At 42.7% G+C, this 24390-nt stretch overlaps 2 protein-coding genes across 2 annotated transcripts in view; one reads left to right on the top strand and one right to left on the bottom strand.

Moving 5' to 3' along the window:
- The window catches only part of slc48a1a (solute carrier family 48 member 1a), a 1064469-nt gene that overhangs the window by 590115 nt on the left and 449964 nt on the right, over positions 1 to 24390 (top strand). The gene's annotated exons all lie outside the window — the stretch shown is intronic.
- Positions 8537 to 9548, bottom strand: LOC114644654 (craniofacial development protein 2-like). Its single transcript, XM_051924779.1, is given in 2 exon segments — positions 8537 to 9307; positions 9309 to 9548. Coding segments are annotated over 2 exon segments (1011 nt in total).

Below are 24390 nucleotides of genomic sequence, written 5' to 3' on the forward strand. Positions count from 1 at the left end.
GAAAGTGAAAAAGTGAATGAGAGTGAGCAAAGAAGAATGAATCAGAAGGGAGAGAGTGAGACAGAGAGAATGAGAGTGAGTGATGAAGAATGGGTCAGAAAAGAGAGAGAGTGAGACAAATGGAGTGTGAGAGTGAAAATAAGCATAAGAGAGGGAGAGTAAATGGGAGAAAGTGAAGGAGCAAATAAAAGTGAGTGAGAGTGAGCAAAGTAGAATAAGAGAGAGCAGCTGACAATCTTCTGAGCTGCACTGATGACATGCTGAAGCCCCTCCTGTCTGCTGCAGAGCAGCTTCTGTACCACCACCTTGTGATACAGTACTGTAGGTCAGCACACTCTCTCTGGAGGAGCGCTATACGTTCACCAGCGACTTTTGATCCAGATTATTATTCCTAAACAGTCTCAGGAAGTGAAGCCGCCGCTGTGCCTTTTCAACGACCGCTTTGGTGTTTGCAGTCCAAGACAGGTCAGCAGAGATAAAGGTACCAGAGAATTTGAAGGCTGGGACCATCTCCACACAATCACATCGATATGGAGGGGGGACAGGTCGACGCTGTTTTTCCTGACATCAAGGATGATTTCCTTTGTTTTCATGGTGTTCAGTGTCAGGTTATTTGCGGAAGTCCAAGCTGAGAATTTCCTCCTCCTCTCTGTTGGCAGACTCGTTCCCTTCTGAGATGAGTCCAACCACTCTAGTGTCATCAGCAAAGTTGATGATGTTGTTATTAGTGTTATTGACTTTAAAATCCTGCTTATGGTTTACAAAGCCTTCAATAATCTCACTCCATCCTATATCTCAGAATGTCTCACACCTTACACTCCAAATCGTAACCTTAGATCTTCAAATGAGGGTCTGCTTAGAATTTCAAGAGCTAAACTTAAAAGAAGTGGTGAGGCGGCCTTCTGCTGTTATGCACTGTGGAAAATCGCCCCAGATACACACACAGGCCCAGAGACACAAGTGCAAAAAGCCCTTTTATTTTCTTTCTTATTAGCACCCAGTATTGCTCAGTCATTTTTTCTTCTTCTTCTCTCTCTTTCTTTATTCTCTCTTTTCTTTACCGCCTACACAAGCTCTGTCCTCCACCTCCCAACTTCAGCTCCCAGAATGGAGTGAGGCAGCCTCTAATATAGTGCACCCAGAAGTGCTCCAGGTGCCCTCTGATCTTCTTCCAGCAGCACTCCTGAGTGTGGCGGAAGTGCTGTAAGGGTCCCCAGAAGTATTCCACATGCTCCCTGATCCTCTTCTGGGTTTGGCGGAAGTGTTGCAGTTCATGGATTGTCCAGGCGCCCCCTGGAGGTAACCACGGGCCCCAGTAGGGTTGAGCTTCCAAGCTCCAAGCCTATGGCCCCGATACAATCCAGGGGGGCTGCCCTCTAGCGTCCCATAGGAGGTGTTGTTGTGGGTATATCCTCTCCCCGGGTCCTTCCACAAGAAGGGCAAGGCCTCCAACTGTCTATCACAGCACCTAATATCTAGAATCGCTTACTGATAGAAATTCGCCAGGCTAATATGGTGGAGCATTTTAAAAAACTGCTAAAAATCCATGATGTAAACATGGCTTTCTCAGAGCCTCATTTTAGTGTGACCCTCATATTCTGTATGTCCATTGAATTATCATTTTTATCATGGCTCCCCAATTCATACTAACCCGTACTTTCTCTGTTCTTCTTTTTCCGGTTCTCTGTGCTAGTGATCTGTGCCCCCACCACCTGATCAGGGCACCATGCAGTCCCTACATTGATGGATTGAAGGCCAGATGTCCACGTGACCATCTTCATGTAATTTTTCCACGTGGGGCCTGAAGACCATGAGCACTGGTTGAGATCATTTATGTTGGTTAGAATTCCCGGGTGGGGGGGGGGGTGGGAGGGTATTGGGTGGTCTTGGGACCCTTGCAGATTTTTTTTTTACCATTCCTCTGGAGTTTTTTTTTTGTTTGTTTGTTTGTTCTGTCCTCCTGGCCATCAGACCTTACTTTATTCTTTGTTACTTAGTATCGCCTAATCTTATTTTTATATTTTTCTCTTTTCTTTCTTCATCTGGTATAGCACTTTGCGCTGCATCGATAAAGCTATAGAAATAAATGTTGTTGTTGTTGTTGATTAGGGTGGGCTGGACTGCAGTCATGGGTGTACAGTAATGGACTCAGCACACAGCCTTGTGGAGAACCAGTGCTGACTGAGCAAGTTGAGGTAAAGTGGGGACCGAGTTTCACGGTCTGAAGGTGACTGATAAGAAACTCCTTAATCGAGGTGCAGAAGAGTGGGGACAAACCTAAGCTAGACAGTTAGCTGACTAGAATATCTGGAATAATAATATTAAAAGCTGAACTATAGTCAATAAAGAGCATTCTCACATAGCTCCCCTGGTGTTCCAAATGGCTCAGTGGGGTGTGGACAGCTATGGCTATGGCATCCTCAGTTCAGTCTGTCAGCAAACTGGTGTGTGTGAAAAGTGGGCGGGAGGCAGGCTTTGATGTAGTGTGAAACTAACCTCGTGACGCACTTAATGACGAGCGATGAAAGTGCTATTGGGCGATTGAGATTTCTTGGGTACAGGAATGATAGTGGCTGACTTCAGACAGGGTGGAATGAAGGTTTGTCTCAGGGAGTGATTGAAGATGCTGGTTATTACGGGTGAGAGCTGCTCAGCACACTCTCTCAGCACCTTCCCTGGTGTCCCGTCGAGACCAGCAGCCTTCCCCGGGTTCACTGACTTGAGCATTTGCCTCCTGTAAAGTGAGTGACTGGGCACTAGAGTCTTAGGGGGGCCGAGAGAATGAGACTGGGTGGTGTGCCATCTCAAAACACACAAAGCTCCTCTGCCAGTGAGGCCCCCAAGTCCACAGAGGTTGTGTTGCAGCCCCTGTAGTTGGTACTGTTCTGTATTCCCTGCCACCCACACCGAGGGTCTATTTTGTCAGAAGAGCAAGAGTGATAGAGAGTAAGTGAAAGAGTGAGAGTGAGTGAGAAAGTGAGTAAGGCAGAATGAATCAAAAGAGAGAGAGAGTGTGTGTGTGAGGGAAAGTGAAGCAGAGTGTCCCACCAGCCTTGCACCAGTTTTCTTGTAATGCCCAACGCCACCATAATGAGCAGTTCCCCACTTCTTCACTTCTACATTTTTGTGCTCAATCACCCCTTCCAGAGACGTTTGGAATTTTGAAAAGGCAGCACGCAAGTTGGAGGAGACCTGAGCAAACCAGTCACTCGGAACAGTTTGGCAAATCCGCCTTCCCCTTTGGAAAGGGAATGATAAGAAGTCTTTGAAGCAGGAAGATTGCAGGAGCCAGAGCATTGTCCCGTTTCCTGGTGTTTAATTCGAGTCAGGCCTCCTGTCACATGCCTGCGGGAATACGAGGCGAGCGGCACACTTGAACATGCCAGCATTCCGAGATGGAAGCCCCCGCGCGGACACAACAGGATGGGGGTGGGCCGAGGTGGATGAAACTTTCCCCCTCACCCACAAAACATGAGAGTCAAGTGGTCACCTAACCAGACAAAGGTGGTTTGCAGGCCCATGAAGACAAACCCTGATTTTAGGAAATGGTAGCCACATCAGGACGTCGGATGACCGCGGAGTTCAGTGTCCAGTTTCAGCAGGCTGGGTTCTGTGTGGCTGTATGAAAATGAATTAAGCAGGCAATGAAGCAGGGAAGAGGTAAAGATCTTGGGCCTGGGACTCACATCCCTAAACCTTTCACCTCCTTGTGTTCCTCGGAAAAGGCTTGGTGACTAAAGTGACAGACACCAGTCCACTCCCAGACTGTTTGTCACTGAGCCAAGTCCCTTCAGAGGAGCTCAGAATTGCCCAGCAGAATTGGTCTCTTGTCGTCAAGTTTCTTCAGGTAGACTAACAGACCAGCGACTAGAGGGCTTCAAAGTCAGTGGACCCCCAGCTCGGCCACTCACTCGATGTACAGATTCTTCAAATTAATTTAACCTACTAGCCTTAGTTTCTCCCTCCCAATCCCCTCATGTTCCTCAGAATAAGTGAAGTGACCCAAAGAGTGAAGGGTTTCAAACCAGTAGACTCCCAATTGAACTCCTCAAACCATATCCTTTGTGTTTGGAGGAGGAGCATTATGTTCCTGTTGGCATGTCCATATGTTCCTCAGAGGAGACTAAATGTGTAGTAACTGAAGCATTTTAACCTGTAGACTTCCAAATCAGCCTGATGTTCCGATGCAAATCCTTTAACATATTAGAACGAGAGACCCAGAATTACTGAATATCGAAATATTTACTCCTCAGAAATGGTCTTAGTGTCTGGTGACTGAAGGCTTCCGAAAACAGCCTCTAGACTTCCATAGTCAGCGCCCTACTGACATTTAACATTAGGGACAGTCTGTGATGAGAACTGGCAAATCAGGCCCAAACAAAGCTTGTCCATCCCATTCACCTAACATCAAGTCAACAGTTGAAGGTCTTTAAAGTTCTGCTCTTCTATTGCACTACTTGGTTACTTTATTCAGCATGTCTATGGATCTTTGTGTGAAAAAAAAACTTTCTAATGTTCGTTTCAAATCTGCCCTTAAGAAGTTTCCAACTGTGTCCCCATGTTTGTGCTGAAGAATTTGTTTAAAACTAACAGCCTGATCCACCGTACTTGTTCTTTCATAATTTTAAACACTTCACCTGAAGTCCCCTCTTAATTAATTTCCATTTGCTTAAACTTTATAGCTCTTAGCTCTCACCTCTCAGCCTAGTCGCTCTTCTCTGGAATTTTTTCTTGTGCTGTTATGTCTATTTTGTAACCTGGAGACCAAAACTGCACACAGAACTCCAGATGAGGCCTCACCAGTGCATTATAAAGCTTAAGAAGAACCTCCATGGACTTGTACTCCACACATCAAGTCACTATATAACCTGAGATGCTGTTAGCCTTCTTAATGCTTTCTGAACACTGTATTGATGGAAATAGTGATGAGTCCAGTAGAACGTCTAGATTCTTCTCATAAGAAGTACTTTCAAGTTTCCAGATAGTGATGCAACTGGCCAGGACACTTTCAGTGCCGCTCTGATAGAATGTGGTGAGGATATGGCGTAGAAGACTTGTACCCTTCAGCTTTTGCAGAAAGCAGAATTGCTGTCGCGCTTTCTTGGTCAAGCAGGAGGTACGGATAGACCATGTTAGGTCCTCCACTAATTGGACACCAAGGAACTTGGTGCTTTTCACACTTAATACCACAGAACTCTTGATGTAAAATGGAGTGTGGTCAGGGCAGGTGATCCTGAAGTCCACAATCATCTCTTTAGTTTTATCAACATTAAGAGACATGTTTGTTGTACTTGCATCGGCCATGCCAGCTGCTCCACTTCTGTTCTGTACTTTGTCTCATCATCATTGCTAATAAGACCTACTAACACCTTGTCACCAGCAAACTTGATAATGCTGTTGGAGCTGTACGTCACAGTAGAGTGATTAATTAGAAAAGTGAATAGAAGTGGGCTGAGCTCACATCTCCGGGGGAGCTCCAGAGCTCAGCGTTATGCTGCTGGAGATGTTATTGCCGATGTAGTCTGTCTGTTGTCATTCTACCGGGAAAAACTGAAGCCCAGCAGTCTCAGCTTTCCTCTCAGAATCTGAGGGATGATGATATTGAGTCAATAAACAGCATAATGACGTTGGTGTTTTCTTCGATCAGGTTGGATGTTCTGGTGGTCTTCATGTGACCAGTTGGAATGGAAGGCTAACTTCAGTGGGTTGTGTGATGCAGGGAGTTGTGCGTTCATGTAATCTATGACCAGCCTCTTGCTGGGACACTGATGTATATTCATACATTTTCATGATATAATTTAACATTATATTTGCCCTTTTTAATTTCTTCTGGTCATTACTTAGATGACGAGAACCTTGTAACAACATACACCCCTAAATCCTTTCTAGATGTTGCTTACTGTAGGGCAGTGTCTACCATTTTCTTTTTGCAAGTGATGTTCCTTTTGTCCATGTGCAGCCCTTTGCACTTTTCTACATTAAAATGCATTTTTCAGGTGTTTGCCCAGTCCTGATGCTTGTCCAGGTCTTCTTGAATTGTTTTGGTGTCTCCTCACTGTCTGCCATTCCTCCAAATTTGGAATCATCTGTGAATTTCACAAATTTATTAACTACACCAGAATCAATATCATTAATAAGGACAGACCCCTGGGGGACTCCACGGATGACCTCACTCCACGGGGGGCATTCTCCTCTCATCTTCTTGAGATAAAGTTTTGTAGGTTACCTCTGATGCCAACATTGTGTGTGCCATCCATTCAGTCGTTTCCGACCTTCGGCGATTCTATAAGCTAGCTCTCTCCACGTTTTTCGATCTTGCACAGCTTCTTTGAGCTGTGTTATGTTTATGCCTGGGTGGCACGGTGGCGCAGTGGGTAGCGCTGCTGCCTCGCAGTTGGGACACCTGGGGACCTGGGTTCGCTTCCCAGGTCCTCCCTGCGTGGAGTTTGCATGTTCTCCCCGTGTCTGCGTGGGTTTTCTCCGGGCGCTCCAGTTTCCTCCCACAGTCCAAAGACATGCATGTTAGGTGGATTGGCGATTCTAAATTGGCCCTAGTGTGTGCTTGGTGTGTTTGTGTGTGTCCTGCGTTGGGTTGGCACCCTGCCCGGGATTGGTTCCTGCCTTGTGCCCTGTGTTGGCTAGGATTGGCTCCAGCAAACCCTCGTGACCCTGTGTTCAGATTCAGCGGGTTGGAAAATGGATGGATGGATGGATGTTTATGCCTGTGTCTGCCTTGATGGTGTTAAGCCAACGAGTCCGCTGGCGGCCGGGTCTTCTTTTGCCGCTTACCATCCCTAGCATGACCGATTTTACTAGCGAATTTGATCGCATTATATGGCCGAAATAGGTCAGTTTGAGTCTAGTGATTTTCCCTTCTAACGAGATATCCGGCTTTATGCGCTCTAGCACTTCTTTGTTCGTTACTCTCGCTATTCATGGAATGCGGAGTAGCTTTCTCCAGCACCAAAGTTCAAAAACGTCACGATCTTCCTTCTGTCGGATTTTTTCAGGGTCCAACTTTCACATGCATACATGATTATTGGAAAAAAAATTGCACGGACTAGCCTGCATTTAGTGGCGAGGCCGATATCTCTGCTTTTCCAAATTTTTTTCCATGTTCAGCATTGTACTTCGGCTGAGCGCTATCCTTCTTTTTACCTCTGAGCAAAGTTCTCCACCCTGGTCGATGTTTGAGCCTAGGAAAGTTGTTGACTGCGGTCACCATTATTTTCGTCTTTTTTTAAGTTCAATTGCAAACCCATTTTTTCGCTTTCGTGCTTGATTTTCATTATCAGATCCTCAAGTCCCTTTTTCGTTTCAGCCAACAAGTTAGTGTCGTCAGCGTATCGGAGATTATTGATGTTTCTTCTGCCGATTTTTACTCCAATTTCCAGTCTCCAGTCCTGCCTTCGGCGTGATGACTTCCGCGTACAGATTAAACAGAAAGGTGGAGAGGATGCAACCTTGTCGCACTCCTCTTCTACAGTGGAACCATTCAGTGTCTCCACATTGTGTCTGAACTGTGGCTTCCTGCTCTGAATATAACGATCTGATCAACTTAACCAGATGCGGTGGTACACCCAACTCTTTTAAGGCTTCCAACACTTTCATATGGTCAACGCAATCAAATGCCTTCGTGTAGTCTATGAAGCACACTTTTGATATTCCCGACATTTTTCAATGATCCAATGCAGGTTTGCGATGTGGTCGCGAGTGCCGCGTCCCCGCCTGAAACCTGCTTGTACATTTGGCAATTCTGCCTCGATTGTTGACCTCAGCCGCTCCTTTATGATCTTTAGGAGCACTTTGCTCGCATGCAGGATCAGAGCTATTGTGCGATAATTCGAGCAATCTCAGGTGTCACCTTTTTTCGGTAACGGGATAAATATGGATCTTTTCCAGTCCCGGGGCCATTTGCTGGATTCCCAGATCTTTTGACACAGGGTCGTGATGACTGCCGATGGTGCAGGGCGCAATAATTCCACTGGGATGTTATCTATGCCTGGAGCTTTGTTCTTAGCAAGCTGCTTGATGGCCCATGCAACTTCTGCTTCCAGGATCAGTGGTTCTAATTCCAGCACGTCATCGTTCTGCGAAGTCCTGGGTTCATTTTCGCATGTGTACAGCTCTTCAGTGTATTCTTTCCACCTGTGCCTTATACCTTGCTGGTCGTATGCTTCGGTTCCGTACTTGTTTTTGATTGTTCCTTTATGAGCGGAGAAAGGCATTCGGATGTTCTTCACCTGAGTGAATAGATGCCTCGTGTGACCTTTCAAGCAATTCTCCTCGAGCTTTTTGCGGTGCTTACTCCAGTACGCTTCCTTATCTTTCTTGAAATTCTACGTTCAGCCTCCTCACCTTGTCTCTGTCTCCTGCAGCTTTAGCTGTTCTCCTTTCATGGGCAATCCTGAGAGTTTCCTCCGTTAACCATTTGCCTTTCTTTTCTGGCTTCTTATTTAGTACGTACCTCTTCACTATTTCCGTGATTGTTGATTTGATGTCATTCCATAATTCTTCTGGTGGATTCTCTGCCGCATCAAGTAATTAAAAGCGATTTTTTTACCTCGATGGTGTATGATGCTGGTATTTTCGATATATCGAATTTTTTCGGTGGTGTGTGTTTTTTGATGCCACAAAGTCTCACCTGGATTTTCGCGACTAGCAGTTCGTGGTCTGAGCCACAGTGTGCTCCAGGGAATGTTTTCACGGCAACTACGGAGCTTCTCCATTGCTGACTGCAAAGGACATAATCAATCTGGTTTTGATTCAATCCATAAGGTGATGTCCATGTGTATAGCCGACGCTTTGGCTGCATGAACCATATGTTTGTGAGTCTTAATCGGTTTTCCTGGCACAACTGAATCAGGTGTTCGCCAGATTCGTTCCTCTTGCCTAGTCCAAAACTGCCAACAATGTTGGCTTCTGCTTGCTTGCCTACTTTCACATCGAAGTCGCCCAAAATGTAGGTGACATCCTTCTTCGGTGTTTCATCAACAGCTTTTTGTACTTCAGAGTAAAACCGCTCAAGTTCTTCTTCTGATGCATCCGTTGTAGGAGCATATACCAGCAAAATTGTGATGTTCATTGGCTTTCCATGCAGGCAGATGGACATTATGCGTTCGCTAGTTATTTTGTAACTTTCTACAGCCAGCACAGTGTTTTTCTGCGCAATAAACGCTACCCCATTCTTTCTGATGTTGTCGTGACCAGAATAATAAACGGTGAAATCATCCGATTGAAAATGACTGCTGCCAGTCCAGCGTAATTCGGTGACTCCGAGGATATCGATTTGGAGCCTGTCCATTTCGTTTTTTTACAATGTCTGATTTTCCTTGGTTCATACTTCTCAAATTCCAAGTAGCAATTTTGAGCGTTTTTTTAAAGCTCAGGCTGTTCTGTTCACCGCTGGCTGCATTAACACCTGGGCTTCCCGGGGGATTTCCCCCAGGCGCGTCACAATTGCCGCAATTACTAGTGTCCGGCCTTTGCTCTTCCCCAGTAGCTTTTTGGGTACCCGCCGGACTGTGGGTCATACCTTTGGGCACCATATCTGAAATGTTCGAGCGTGTATCCATAGAATTTTCTTGGCAATAAATTCGCGAAGTGGGTTGCCAGGTCCTTCTCTGCTACCCTCCCCATTTGCCCGGGCTTGGGACTGGCATATAGGGGTGACCCTACATGGTTGGGTTGATGCCAACATTAGTGTTGAGTATTCTTATTCTAGTTTTAGTATTCTTGCTCTGACCATTTCCATTAATTAAAAATAGTAGTGGCCCCTGCACTGATCCCTGAGGGGCACCACTCATAGCGTCACCTAATCCTGAAAAAGCTGCCCTCACCATAACATAAGAAGACAGTTGACTGGCCAGTGACCTAAGTCTCCTCAATGCCATGTCTTTTAACCACCTTGGGCCCTCCAGAGTTGGCTTACTGCTAGGTAACTGAATGGCTTCAAAGCCCTAAACTACCAAGTAGGCCTCTCATTTTGTATCTCAAGGCACTTCTTTTAACCATTCGGTGTAAATTGACTTTTGCTTTTCTCCACACTGCTGGTCTAAAGAGGCTCCATATAGAGCATCAGATTATTTTGATCATTTCTTGAATTGCTTGGTGAAAGTTCTGCCTATCTGCACTGGTTAATTTTATTGCCAGCTTATTGCTGATGTACAGTAGTTATGCTATCTGCTGATATTCGGTGGCCAAAATGAAGTTTAGACAAATTCAGAAGTGTAGGTGATAAAGTCACATGTTCACTCTTGAAATATCTAAACATTCAGCTTCATTCTGACTGGGTATCTATTGCATAGTAGTAGTAGTATTAATATTAATTATTTTTGTTATTATTATTAGTAGTAGTAGGAGGAGGAGGAGGAAAGGTTACGAGCATGCACCGATACAGCATGTTGCTGCACCCACCACATGACAAACCACCTCAGGATCCCAGATTAGGACCTGAGAGCACACCATGAAATGGGCGACACCTCAGCTCCACACCAGTTCAGATGGAATGGAACACTGAGAGGTTTGTTATGGTGCCAATTTTGCCACCAACACCCAGGTTTCTCGCTGCAGTTTGAAGGGCCACAATGCAGGGTTTGCATGCAGATTAACATCATACCCAGGACAGGTAGTAGTAGAAGAAATACTATTAATATTTATTATTATTATTATTATTATTATTATTATTATTATTATTATTAGTAGTAGTAGTAGTAGTAGTAGTAGTAGTAGTAGTAGTAGTAGTAGTAATATAATTTATTTTTATTAGGGCTATTTTTAGTAGTAGTACAGTAGTAGTAGTAGTAGTAGTTGTTGTTGTATTATATAGATAGATAGATAGATAGATAGATAGATAGATAGATAGATAGATAGATAGATAGATAGATAGATAGATAGATAGATAGATAGATAGATAGATAGATAGATAGATAGATAGATAGATAGATAGATAAGGCACTATATGATAGACTAGCAAAATACCCGCGCTTTGCAGTGGTGAAGTTCTGCTTTAAAACTTTTATTAAGAAGAAAAGTAAACCTTTTTAAACTGAGGGAAAATATACCAATAATTATTTGTTAAGGATCTCTTTGTATACCACATTGTCAGTTCGGCCCTCCGGTTGTAATATAACCAAGCTGTGCACTGAGCTCACTCTTGAGCATGCAATGTATAGTTGGCCATGTGAAAAGCGATCTTGCTTCAAATTAATGCCAACCTTTTGTAGGGTGTGTCCCTGAGACTTATTAATTGTCATTGCGAAGGCGAGCCTTACTGGAAATTGGAGGCATTTGAATTGAAATGGGTTTCATCGATAACTTTGCATCCAGCTTTTGAGAGTTTAAACATTTATAAACTTCAAAGTGTCCACTACTCAAATCATCACCTGTGAATCTAAGATGTTTAAGAGGCATTGGCGGTTGTCCAAAGGTGTAAAATATTTGGCCATTTCAATACACTTGAAAGCGACAACCAAACAATTCAGCGTCAGCCATCAACTCACATGCAGAACCATAGGTGAAGGGCTTAAGCATTTCACTCTTCTAGTGCTCCTGTGTAGTATAATTATCTCCTGTACCGCCATCAGTCCACACCTTGAACCTGTCCCAGTCATTCAATACATAAGACACAATGTTCCTCCGGATATCAAGAGTGAGCCTGATATGGCCGGGCAATATGTAACATAGAGAATGTAAAAGGCAGGCACCATCTCCGGGCATGGAAACCACTCGGTAAGTAACAGTTCTTTGATCGATGGTGATCACCTCGATAGACATGTTAATGGGGGTAGGGTTGGAACGATAAAGGAAATGGGTACCTGAACAATGTAAACTAAGTCTAAAATACCTACACAATAACTATAACCGTAATAAATGAACAATAAAACAGCGGAGAAGCCATGGATTAAATAAAAAGGCTGCAGTTATCAGCAGGGAGACGTGAATACCGTGGCAAAGCAAGGAAGAGAATGAAGAGACCGGAGCGACGGACGGCCTTATATAGGCAGGCAGCCAACTACGTGGGAGGCGTGGGGATGGGGGACGCAACGCTGCCTCACACGGCGACTGAGCTGCAGGCTATGGATGTATATATGTACGTAAGTAGGATTCAGTTAGCGTTGGGAACCCGCATACCAAATTTCTTGAAGATGGGCTCATAAGTAACAAAGACCGTTGGAAAGTTCAATATGGCAGTGGTGTCACCTCTGAAATAAGTACGTACATCGGTTTTCGGTTAGCACAGGGAAGCCGCCTACCAAATTTCGTGAAGATGGTGCCATAAATAAGGAAGTTTAACATGGCGGACGTTGTCGACCGTTATGACCGTTATGCGTAGAATTTCGAAATGAAACCTGCTTAACTTTTGTAAGTAAGCTGTAAGGAATGAGCCTGCCAAATTTCAGCCTTCTACCTACACGGGAAGTTGGAGAATTAATGATGAGTGAGTCAGTAAGGGCTTTGCCTTTTATTAGTATAGATTATTATAGTAATAGTAGTAGTAGTAGTAGAACTTATTACTAATAGTAGTAGTACTATTAATATTTATTATTATTATTAGTAGTAGCAGCAGTAGTAGTAGTAGTAATAGTAATAGTAGTATAATTTATTTTTATAGTTATTATTATTTTTAGTAGTAGTAGAATAAATACTATTAATATTTATTATTATCCATCCATCCATTTTCTAACCCGCTGAATCCGAACACAGGGTCACGGGGGTCTGCTGGAGCCAATCCCAGCCAACACAGGGCACGAACCAAGCCAGGGCAGGGTGCCAACCCACCGCAGGACACACACAAACACACCCACACACCAAGCACACACTAGGGCCAATTTAGAAGCGCCAATCCACCTAACCTGCATGTCTTTGGACTGTGGGAGGAAACCGGAGCGCCCGGAGGAAACCCACGCAGACACGGGGAGAACATGCAAACTCCACGCAGGGAGGACCCGGGAAGTGAACCCGGGTCCCCAGGTCTCCCAACTGCGAGGCAGCAGCACTACCCACTGCGCCACCGTGCCGCCCTTTATTATTATTATTATTAGTATTATTATTAGGAGTAGTAGTAGTAGCAGTAGTAAAATTTATTTTTAGTAGTAGTAGTACTAGTTGTTACATTAGATAGGTAGATAGATAGATAGATAGATAGATAGATAGATAGATAGATAGATAGATAGATAGATAGATAGATAGATAGATAGATAGATAGATAGATAGAAAAGGCAGTATATGATAGATTATTATAGTAGTAGTAGTAGTACTATTAATATTATTATTAATAGTAGCATTAGCAGTAGTAGAGTTTATTATTAATAGTAGTAGTACTATTAATATTTATTATTATTATTATTATTAGTAGTAGTAGTAGTAGTAGTATAGTAGTAGTAGTAGTACAACAACAACAACAACAACATTTATTTATATAGCACATTTTCATACAAAAAGTAGTTCAAAGTGCTTTACATAATGAAGAAAAGAAGAATAAAAGACAAATAAGAAATTAAAATAAGACAACTTTAGTTAACATAGAAAGGAGTAAGGTCCGATGGCCAGGGTGGACAGAAAAAACAAAAAAAAACTCCAGAAGGCTGGAGAAAAAAATAAAATCTGTAGGGGTTCCAGGCCACGAGACCGCCCAGTCCCCTTGGGCATTCTACCTAACATAAATGAAATAGTCCTCTTTGTAGTTAGGGTTCTCACGGAGTCACTTGATGCTGATGGTTATACAGACTTCTGGCTTTTAATCCATCCATCATTGTTGGAACATCATGGTGCTTTGGGTAGATGGTGGTGGCACAAGCCACCACCAATAGGACACCGGAAAAGAAAACAGAAGAGAGAGTAGGGGTTAGTACAAATTTTGAATGAATAGTTATTATAATGAATTGGATATACAGAGTGTCAGGATTAAATTACAGTGAAGTTATGAGAAGGCCATGTTAAAGTAATGTGTTTTCAGTAGTTTTTTAAAGTGCTCCACTGTATTAGCCTGGCGAATTCCTACTGGCAGGCTATTCCAGATTTTAGGTGCATAACAGCAGAAGGCCGCCTCACCACTTCTTTTAAGTTTTGCTCTTGGAATTCTAAGGAGACACTCAGTTGAGGATCTGAGGTTGCGATTTGGAATATAAGGTGTCAGACATTCCGATATATAAGACGGGGCGAGATTATTTAAAGCTTTATAAACCATAAGCAGAATTTTAAAGTCAATTCTGAATGACACAGGTAACCAGTGTAGTGACATCAAAACTGGAGAAATGTGTTCGGATTTTCTTTTCCTGGTAAGGATTCTAGCAGCTGCATTCTGCACTAACTGCAAACGATTGATGTCTTTTTTGGGTAGTCCTGAGAGGAGTGCATTACAGTAATCTAGCCGACTAAAGACAAACGCATGAACTAATTTCTCTGCATCTTTCGATGATATAAGAGGTCTAACTTTTGCTATGTTTCTTAGGTGAAAAAATGCTGTCCTAGTGATCTGATTAATATGCGATTTAAAATTCAGATTACAATCAACGGTTACCCCTAAGCTTTTTACCTCCGATTTGACTTTTAATCCTAATGCATCCAGTTTATTTCTAATAGCCTCATTGTATCCATTATTGCCAATCACTAAGATTTCGGTTTTTTCTTTATTTAATTTGAGAAAGTTACTATTCATCCATTCTGAGATACAGGTTAGACATTGTGTTAGCGAATCAAGAGATTTGGGGTCATCAGGTGCTATTGATAAATACAGCTGTGTGTCATCAGCATAGCTGTGGTAGCTCACGTTATGTCCCGAGATAATCTGACCTAATGGAAGCATGTAGATTGAGAAGAGCAGCGGACCCAGGATAGAGCCTTGTGGAACACCATATAGAATATCATGTGTCTTTGAGTTATAATTACCACAACTAACAAAGAATTTTCTCCCTGCCAGGTAGGATTCAAACCAGTTTAAGACACTGCCAGAGAGGCCCACCCATTGACTAAGGCGATTCTTAAGAATATTATGATCAATAGTGTCAAATGCGGCACTCAAATCTAAGAGGATGAGAACAGATAAATGGCCTCTGTCTGCATTTACCCGCAAGTCATTTACTACTTTAACGAGTGCAGTTTCTGTGCTGTGATTTGTTCTAAAACCTGACTGAAATTTATCAAGAATAGCATGTTTATTGAGGTGCTCATTTAACTGCATAATGACTGCCTTCTCTAGAATTTTACTTAAGAAAGGCAGGTTAGAGATGGGTCTATAATTTTCAAGAGAAGAGGGGTCGAGATTATTTTTCTTAAGTAGGGGTTTAACTACCGCAGTCTTAAGACAGTCTGGGAAGACCCCCGTATCTAATGACGAATTTACTATGTCAAGAACATTATCAATAAGCACACCCGATACTTCTTTGAAAAAATTTGTTGGTATTGGGTCAAGGGCACAGGTGGATGGTTTCATTTGAGAAATTATTTTATGTAAATCAGGTAAATCTATCCTAGTGAAAGACTCTAATTTATTTATTATTACTAGTAGTAGTAGTAGTAGTAACAGTAGTAGTAGTAATAGTAATAGTAGTATAATTTATTTTTATTATTATTATTATTTTTAGTAGTAGGAGAAGAAATATTGGGTGGCACAGTGGCACAGTGGTAGCGCTGCTGCCTCACAGTTAGGAGACCCGGGTTCACTCCTCTGGTCCTCCCTGCGTGGAGTTTGCATGTTCTCCCCGTGTCTGCGTGGGTTTCCTCCTGGTGCTCCGGTTTCTTCCCACAGTCCAAAAACATGCAGGTTAGGTGCATTGGTAATTCTAAATTGTCACTAGTGTGTGTGCTTGGTGTGTGTGTTCGCCCTGTGGTGGGCTTGTGCCCTGCCCGGGGTTTGTTTCCTGCCTTGAACCCTGTGTTGCCTGGGATTGGCTCCAGCAGCCCCCACAACCCTGTAGTTAGAATATAGCAGGTTGGATAATGGATAGAAGAAATACTATTTATTATTTTTAGTAATAGTAGCAGTAGTATAATTTATTTTTAGTAGTAGTTGTTGTATTAGATAGATAGATAGATAGATAGATAGATAGATAGATAGATAGATAGATAGATAGATAGATAGATAGATAGATAGATAGATAGATAGATAGATAGATAGATAGATAGATAGATAGATAGAAAAGGCACTATATGATAGATTGTGATAGTAGTAGTAGTACTCTTGGTATACATTATTATTAGTAGTAGTATTAGTAGTAGTACAGTTTATTATTAATAATAGCAGTACTACTACTACTACTACTACTACTACTAATAATAATAATAATAATAATAATAATAATAATAATAATATAACTAATACAATATAATATATAGTAGTAGTAGTAATAGTAAAATGTTTTTCTTTGTTTTTGTTGTATCACATGTCACAATTGATACTCCTGAGTATATCAAGTAACAAAGATTAACATTAGTATTAGTATTCTTATTTTTATTAGTATTCTTATTATTATTAATACTGCTACTACTACTAGTAGTACTACTAGTAGTAGTAGTAGTTTTTGTTGTTGTATCATATGTTAATACTGTTGTGTATATCAAGTAACGGAGAGAAACAGCGCCTTGATGCCCTGGACCATTATTATTATTATTACTTAGGTTTTCATTTATAAAGGAAACAAATACAAAATGTATAGTTAAGTTTGTGACATTTGCCTTTATGTTTATTTATTACTAGACAAAGAGCCCGTTTCGACAACGTAAGATAAAACGGGCATAGTAATAGTAATAGGAATAGTAATAAGTATAAGCACCACAAACCTGATATAGGTGTATTGAATGAATGCGTAATTAGGCCTCGAGCTGTAGTCGAAATCGCCTTTCAGGCCTCTAGAGCTTTAATCGAAGTCGCCTTTCTCTTTGAATTTTCGCGGCCGTAAATCCGCCGCCTGCCGTGATGCCGGTCTCGTAATGTTTTTCGAGAAGCTGCGCAGAAGGCGACTGCGCATTTGGCTTCGGACGGACGTGAGTGAGTGAGTGAGTGAGTGAGTGAGTGAGTGAGTGAGTGAGTGAGTGAGTGAGTGAGTGAGTGAGTGAGTGAGTGAGTGAGTGAGTAGGCTGGCGAATTATATATAAGATTATATATATATAAGATATATATAAGATATAAATATATAAGATTTATTTATATATTTGCTCAAATGAATGCTGTTATAAGAAATACTAATGTAGTAGATTCAGGCAGGGGCAGGTTGGAGAGTTGGAGAATTGGGAGGGGGAAGCAAGAAAAAGTCCTGGTGTGACTGGACTGTGGCTGTGCACATGAGTTTGCCCACTGAGCTTGAGACCACTGCTTCCAGGACTGCCATGATTTCTCGGTGCATGGTCATTGACTGTGAAGAGTTTTCATGTTCTCCCAATGTCTGCGTGATGTTTCTTTCTAAATCTCCAAGACAAAGAGTGTGGATGTGGTCCTGGGTGTGCCCTGAGTTTACATGTCCATTTTTTTGCTTAACAAATAGAGGTCATCATAATTGAGTAAAGTCCTGCGATGGGCTGGCGCCCTGTCTAGGGTTTGTTCCTGCCTTGCCCCCTACACTAGCTGGGATAGGCTGCAGCAGCCCTCTGCGGCCCTGTTCAGAGCTAAGTGGGTTACAAACTGACTGATAATTCAGTAAACTTCAGTCTGGCAGACTTTTAGGAAAACGAGTGTTACAGGACAAGGTTACAAAATTGATCACCACAAGTGAAGAGCTCAGTACAAAATGCCAGGCGAGTAACAATTCCTGAATTATAAACCACACTGTGGGAGTCCGAGTTTCAGAGGGAGCCGGGCAATTCATTGTACCAGCCAGGAGCAACAGAGGAAGAGCCTGGACTGAGATCAATAGATGCCTCTCAACAGCAGACCAGAGGGGTCGAGAAGGACAGGACCTCAGAAGTGTCTCCTTGGTGCTGATCCACTGACTAATCTGTAGGCAAACATCAAGAGGTGCCATTATGATATCTGTGAATTTATTATTATTACTTACTATTTGGCTAGCACCTTTATCCAAGGCGACTTACAACATTTAAGAAATATAATTAGTTCATTTTCTTCCAGTTGGAGCACAGGCAGGTGAAGTAGCTTGCTCGTGGTCACACGTACAGTGTCAGCAATAAAATCTGAATGCATTTTCTCAGGGTCTGAAGTCCAAAGCCTTAACCACTATACCACACTGCCTGCATTATTGCTCAGAATCCCACCCAGGGTTGGATCCTATCTTGCACTCAGTGGTGCGGGGGTTAGGCTCTGCTCCCCTGAAACCGTTGACTATTTTGAGAACATCATGCTGAGTTACGGGATCATTATAAAGTGTTTTGATGGACCACTGCCTGTGAAAGATGATATGGAGGGTCTGAATCATTTTCTTTCAAAATATACTTAGCAGAGTTGCTGATATTTTTTTACTGTGTGTGTGTGTCTTTGTTGGTTTTGCATTATGGTCAACTGTTCTGAGAAGATATTCAAATAAGAATATCATTGTATAATGGACACCAGAAGATGAACTTGAGGGCCCCAAAAACTAGCAAATGCGTAATAGATGTTTGCTGGAGAAGGGATACGCGTCAACAAGAAGCCACCATTGCCCGTTTATCTTCCACCCTGGTGCAAGGCGACTTACCAATTCAGGGTTAAAAGCATCTCCTTTTACAATCGAGGCCAGGCAAGCGAGGGCCAGACAGCGAGTGAGAACTGAACTAGCATCCGGCAACTTCAGCTACTCCACCACACCATCCATCAAGCAGCAGGGAATGATTTTGATGCATCATCTGATGAGTTGTGGGGTGGGAATGTTTCCACCGTGCTCCTCAGCCCAGAAGAGTCTGTCAGAAATCTGATACCATTCACCATCGACAATCCAAGGGAACAGGAGATGTCTGGAAGACCCACTTACACTTCTTTATCCGGACTGCGCCCCCTGTAGGTGAGAGGCTGAACACGGATATCCTTAGTGAGGCCATTCTGTCCTCAGGCTAAGATTTTCTGCTTTTCGCAGTGGACCTTATTGTCCACTGATGGGGTCCGGCTTTCTGTTTTTTATGGCATTCTTTGGGAGGGCCCTACGTTACAAAAGGAAAGTATGAGAAAGCCTCACAGAGGAACGCCGCCCGTCTGGACGTGGAGGGAGACAGATTATTTAAATAAGAGTCCATAAAAAGGGAGCTTCACCGCAGGATCTCACTCCTTATGCCAAACACAACAGAACATGTCTAAGAGAAGGGAAACAAGAAAGAAGGAAAGAAAAAGCAAAGAGGGGGCCAACCGTGTGAAGCAGTCTGAGTGGGCTGTGTTTTGGAGGACCCTCCCTAGACGTCCCTCTGCGGTCACAGACTGAAGTCATCTGAACTCATCTGTAAGGAAAGACAAGTCATGGAAATGAATGAACGAATGAAGTAACCAGAGGACCGATCAATTGATTCATTAATTGATTAACTGACTCACTCATTCTGTCACTCATTGATTGATTAAATGATCGATTGATTGATTGATAAAAAAGTCACCCAGATCACGTTCACATCCAGCACTACAGTACTAAAAGCCCCCTTTACTTTGTCTTTTGTGTGTTATCTTATCTATTTATTTCTCTAACGAGAGGTATAGGGGCACAGGGGTCACTGTCACCACTCTTTGGTCTTGAATGTTGCTTGTCATAATTCCAGTCAAGCTCAGTCAAGTCAAGTCTATTATCATGTGCACTCCATACAATGAACCTCTAACTTGCATGTTTCCTCAGAACAGTTGGCAAAAATTGTAATACAATAAAAAAATAAATAAGCAAGTAAACATATTTTATTGCGTGAAACACAGACACATATACTGAAGAAATAATGAAGGGACCACTTAATCACCCCAGTTTAACACCAAGTCAGTTAAGTTTCATGGATATCAATCTGTCCAGTTAGGAAGCAGAAGTGATTGTGCATCAACTTCACTTGCTTTGGTGCAAATGAAAATGACCACAGGGCACTGGAGAGGCAACTGCAAGACACCCCCAAAAAGGGAATGGTGGGACACAGACATTTGCTCTCTCCTTATCCTTCCTGACTGATTCTTCTCTAGTTTTGAGTTTTGCTAGTCACTATTGGTAGAATGAGGGGGTACCTGCAGCACCTTCAGGTTACACAAGTTGTCCAACTCCCCCAGGATGGCACATTGCAAGAAGTATCTCAAGAGCATGGAGGAGATACCAGGAGATGGGCTGTTACACGAGGAGCAACAGGGCTGTAGAAAGGCAGCAGGAAGACTGGTATTTGCTCCTTTGTGCGAGGAGGAAGAGGAGGAGCACTGTCAGAACTCTACAAAATGACCTGCATCTGACTACTGGTGTACATGTTTCTGACCAGAACAGATTACATGAGGGTGGCATGAGGGCCCACCGTCCTGTTATGGGACCTGTGCTCACAGCCCATCACCATGCAGCTCGACTGGCATTCACCTGAGAATACCCAATTGACAGCTCTGCCACTGGCACCCCGTTCTCTTCAGAAATGATAGCAGGTTCACACTGAGTGCAAGTTTCAGACATGAAAGAGGAAGGAGATGCCATACAGAACATTATGCAGCCTGCAACATCATCCAGTATGATCTGTGTGGCGGTGGGTCAGTGATGGTCTGGGGAGGCATATCCTTGGAGGGTCGCACAGATCTCCATGTGCTATGCTACAGTACCCTGACTGCTGTTAGGTACCAGGATGAAATTCTCAGAGCTACTGTCAAACCTTACATTGGTGCTGTGGGTCCTGGGTTCCTCCTGGTGCAGGACAATGGCTGGCATCATGTGGCCAGAGTGTGTCAGAAGTTTCTGGATGAGGAAGGCATTGGCGTTATTGACTGGCCTGCGCGTTCCCTAGACCAGAATCCAATCAAAAACCTCTGAGACATTATGTATCGGTGCATCCAACACTGCCAACTTGAGCCACAAACTGTCCAGGAGCTCACTGATCCAGGTTTGGGAGGAAATCCCCCAGGGCACCATCTACTGTCTTATCAGGAGCATGCCCATATATATAAGACCTGTGAATCCACCATATTAACAAGTAATTTTACCAGCATGTCAATACACCACACAGCACAGACATGAATGACCATCTGCTGATGTTTTATAGACGTACTGAAGACCAAAGGAAGTCTTTGTTAAGGTCATGCATTATGTAACACTAAATGAGCAATTGGTGCTTTTTTGCAGTACCTAACTGTTAACAGTTATTTTTGTTATGTTTGAATTATTATTTTTCAGGTGTTTTTTTTAAATATTGTTATGGTGGTGTATTATTAAGTGTGCAGGTATTGTGTATTTAAGTTGTTTAACTGTGTTCCTTTTATTCTGTGGGTGGACTCCCCAAGAGGCGGAGCCATCATGCTGTCACTTCTGTGGGACCGCCCTCTGCCGTTATATTGAGGAGCAACAGATGGTTCTTCTTAGAGTGTCATTGGAGTTTATGGAGTAGAGATGTTTCAATTGTGAGTTTAATTGGATTTTATCTCTTATGTGAAATTTTGCTACTGCTTATCAGTGTCAATTTTGACAATACATTTTGATTTAGTCTTATCTTCATCTTATCAACAAAATTAACACTGCTGCTTATTGGATTTTACGAATGCGTTATGAATTTGGACTTATTTGGCTTGGAGTGCCTTTTTAGGTACATCTTTTTGTCTAATTTTGCCTTATTTTGTTAATCTTTCCCGTATTTAATTCATTTAGTTTTAGGTTTGTTCTTCAGGCTAGTTGGTTTCACAGTTTTCCTTTACCTCGAAGGGTATTTATGTCTATTTGGAATATGGAAAAGTCTTTTTTTTCTGTTAAAGCCCAGTGTACTCATTTTAAGTCTGTTCACGGCCATGAAGCCCATTGGTTAATTTTGGGGTCTGGCTGCCTGGGATGAGGCCTGTCTCTAGGTTGAATAGTGAAGGTTCTGTGCCTGTATTTATCCGGCCTCACAGAATTGCATTAAAAGTCTGGCTAAGATAAGAATTGGTTCTACCTCAGAGTAGAACATTACAAGTAGCTATGAAGCATCCCATTCCCAGTCCAAGGGAGGTGTAGGAAGCCACATCTCAGAATGAATGATATCAGGACTTTATAGCACACCCTTGCCACAAGTTAACACTCATGATGACTTTTGTAGTAATTTGATATTAACATTAAGGCTTCACCACAAAGATGATGATGATAACAATAATAATTTTTTCTTACCTTCAGCTGCTCCCGTTAGGGGTTGCCACAGCAGATCATCTTATTCCATATCTTCCTGTCATTTCCATCTTGCCCTGTCACACCCATCACCTGCATGTCCTCTCTCACCACATCCATAAACCTTCTCTTAGGCCTTCCTCTTTTCCTCTTCCCTGGCAGCTCTATCCTTAACATCCTTCTCCCAATATACTCAGCATCTCTCCTCTGCACATGTCCAAACCAACACAATCTCGCCTCTCTGACTTTGTCTCCCAACCGTCCTACCTGAGCTGACCCTCTAATGTCCTCATTTCTAATCCTGTCCATCCTCATCACGCCTAATGCAAATCTTAACATCTTTAACTCTGCCACTTCCAGCTCTGTCTCCTGCTTTCTGGTCAGTGCCACCATCTCTAATATTAATAATAATGATAATAATGGAATTCAAAGTAAAAGAAGAAGGAAAACAGAGTAAGGCAGGATATTGTACTAAGCTGCACACATATCTTGTCACTTTGCAACATCACGCATAATATTGCAATGAGTACCAAGATGGAAAGACCAAGACACACACCACATGAGAGTTAAGGCCACAGGAAATGCTTTACAAATAACATTTATAATGAAATTAGCTACAACTATTCGTGTGCTGTTGTGCTGTGAGTTTGTTTCACTTTTGCACTGTTTCTGATCATTTCCCAGTGTCTGTGTGCCTCTCTTTGTGATCTCGCCTTATCTTCTGTGATGGTGTTTTTATCCAGTGCCTCCATCTACCTTGTTGAACCTTCCTGGCTTGTAAGGTGTAAGTGAAGAATCCATTGGTTTTTGGAATGCAGAATTCAGAGAATCTGTGAGTTATTTTGCTGTCAGCCACTCATCGAGCCTCACAGGTTGCATTAAAAAAAATTGAGGGAATTGGTCAAAGTCCCAAATGTGCAGGTGAGATCTGATGTTTAATATTGTGGCATCATGTTGGCACACAAAAAGTTTTGGATTATATATTGTGAAATAAAAGACTGGACACACAACAAAGGTTTGGGGCACTTTCCCTGACTGCGAAAGGACTTAAGTTAGAGTGGTTGTACATGGGTTCAAGTCCAAAGTAGAACTGTCTTGGTAGGGATGATGGCCAGTTTATAAGGTAACTCAAGGGAAGTGATATCATCGGGGTGAAACTGGAAGTGGCGTCCTTGGGGGTGGGACAAAAAATGACAACCTTGGGGCCAGATCAGGAAGTGATGACCTCGGGGCTGGATCAGGCAGAATTTCCAGTGTCTGGTCTGTCGAGAGAAGAGAGAGATTTAGTGCAACCCACCGCACCCCCAGCCTGGCGTGGAATTAGCGTTTTCTGGCTCCTTTGATTGACTTCCAAATGCACAAGTGTGACAATAAATGGCTTCCCCTTAGCAAGATCAACCACCATCTTGACTCTAGTTTGCACTAGGACTCATATCTGGAAAGATGTCTTGTTAATTGATGTAAGTTCATTTGCCTTGTTTTTGGCATTAAATGGGATTTGCTTTCAGGTGGTCCAAATCTTTATCATCTACCTTGTCTTTTCTTCTCTTACAATATATACATATATATACTGTCATATGCATGTGCACTGGGGGGAGCTGAAGGGCTCTAGTCATGCTAATAACCCACTGCTCCAGGGGTTTTGCTGTATGCTAAACGTCTCTTCTCTTCTTCCCACTGCAGACTGGAAGACTGACAGCTTTACCACCACTGACATCACTTCTGGAATTGCCTCTTCCTGGCAGAAGTCCTCAAAGCTGGAAAATCCACCATCTTTGGGCAGTCATAGCTGGATTTGTGTCTGCGAAGACATTAGCACATTAAACTTTTTTTTTGTCTGTTTAAAGAACAGTTATATGGGGTTTGGCATTTGGTGCCCCAAACTTTCATACTGTCTTGACTATTCTCTTACTATATATATATATATATATATATATATATATATATATATATATATTATATAGTGGAATATCAGCCCAGCTACAGACTCACACACGCACGTTTATTTTCTTTATGGCTTTACAGCACCACAAAATGCACAAATCAGTCACCGCAATTCAGCTCAGTCCTTTTCTTCTTTCTTTCCTTCCTTCCTCTTTGTTTGCTACCTCCACTCCTCTCCCACAAGCTCCGTCCTCTGCCTCCCACCTCCTGCTCTTCCCGAGTACTGTCTGCAGGCTCCTCCTGAAGTGCT

This window comes from Erpetoichthys calabaricus, chromosome 3 (assembly GCF_900747795.2).
Source record: "Erpetoichthys calabaricus chromosome 3, fErpCal1.3, whole genome shotgun sequence".
In the NCBI taxonomy this organism is placed as follows: domain Eukaryota; kingdom Metazoa; phylum Chordata; class Cladistia; order Polypteriformes; family Polypteridae; genus Erpetoichthys; species Erpetoichthys calabaricus.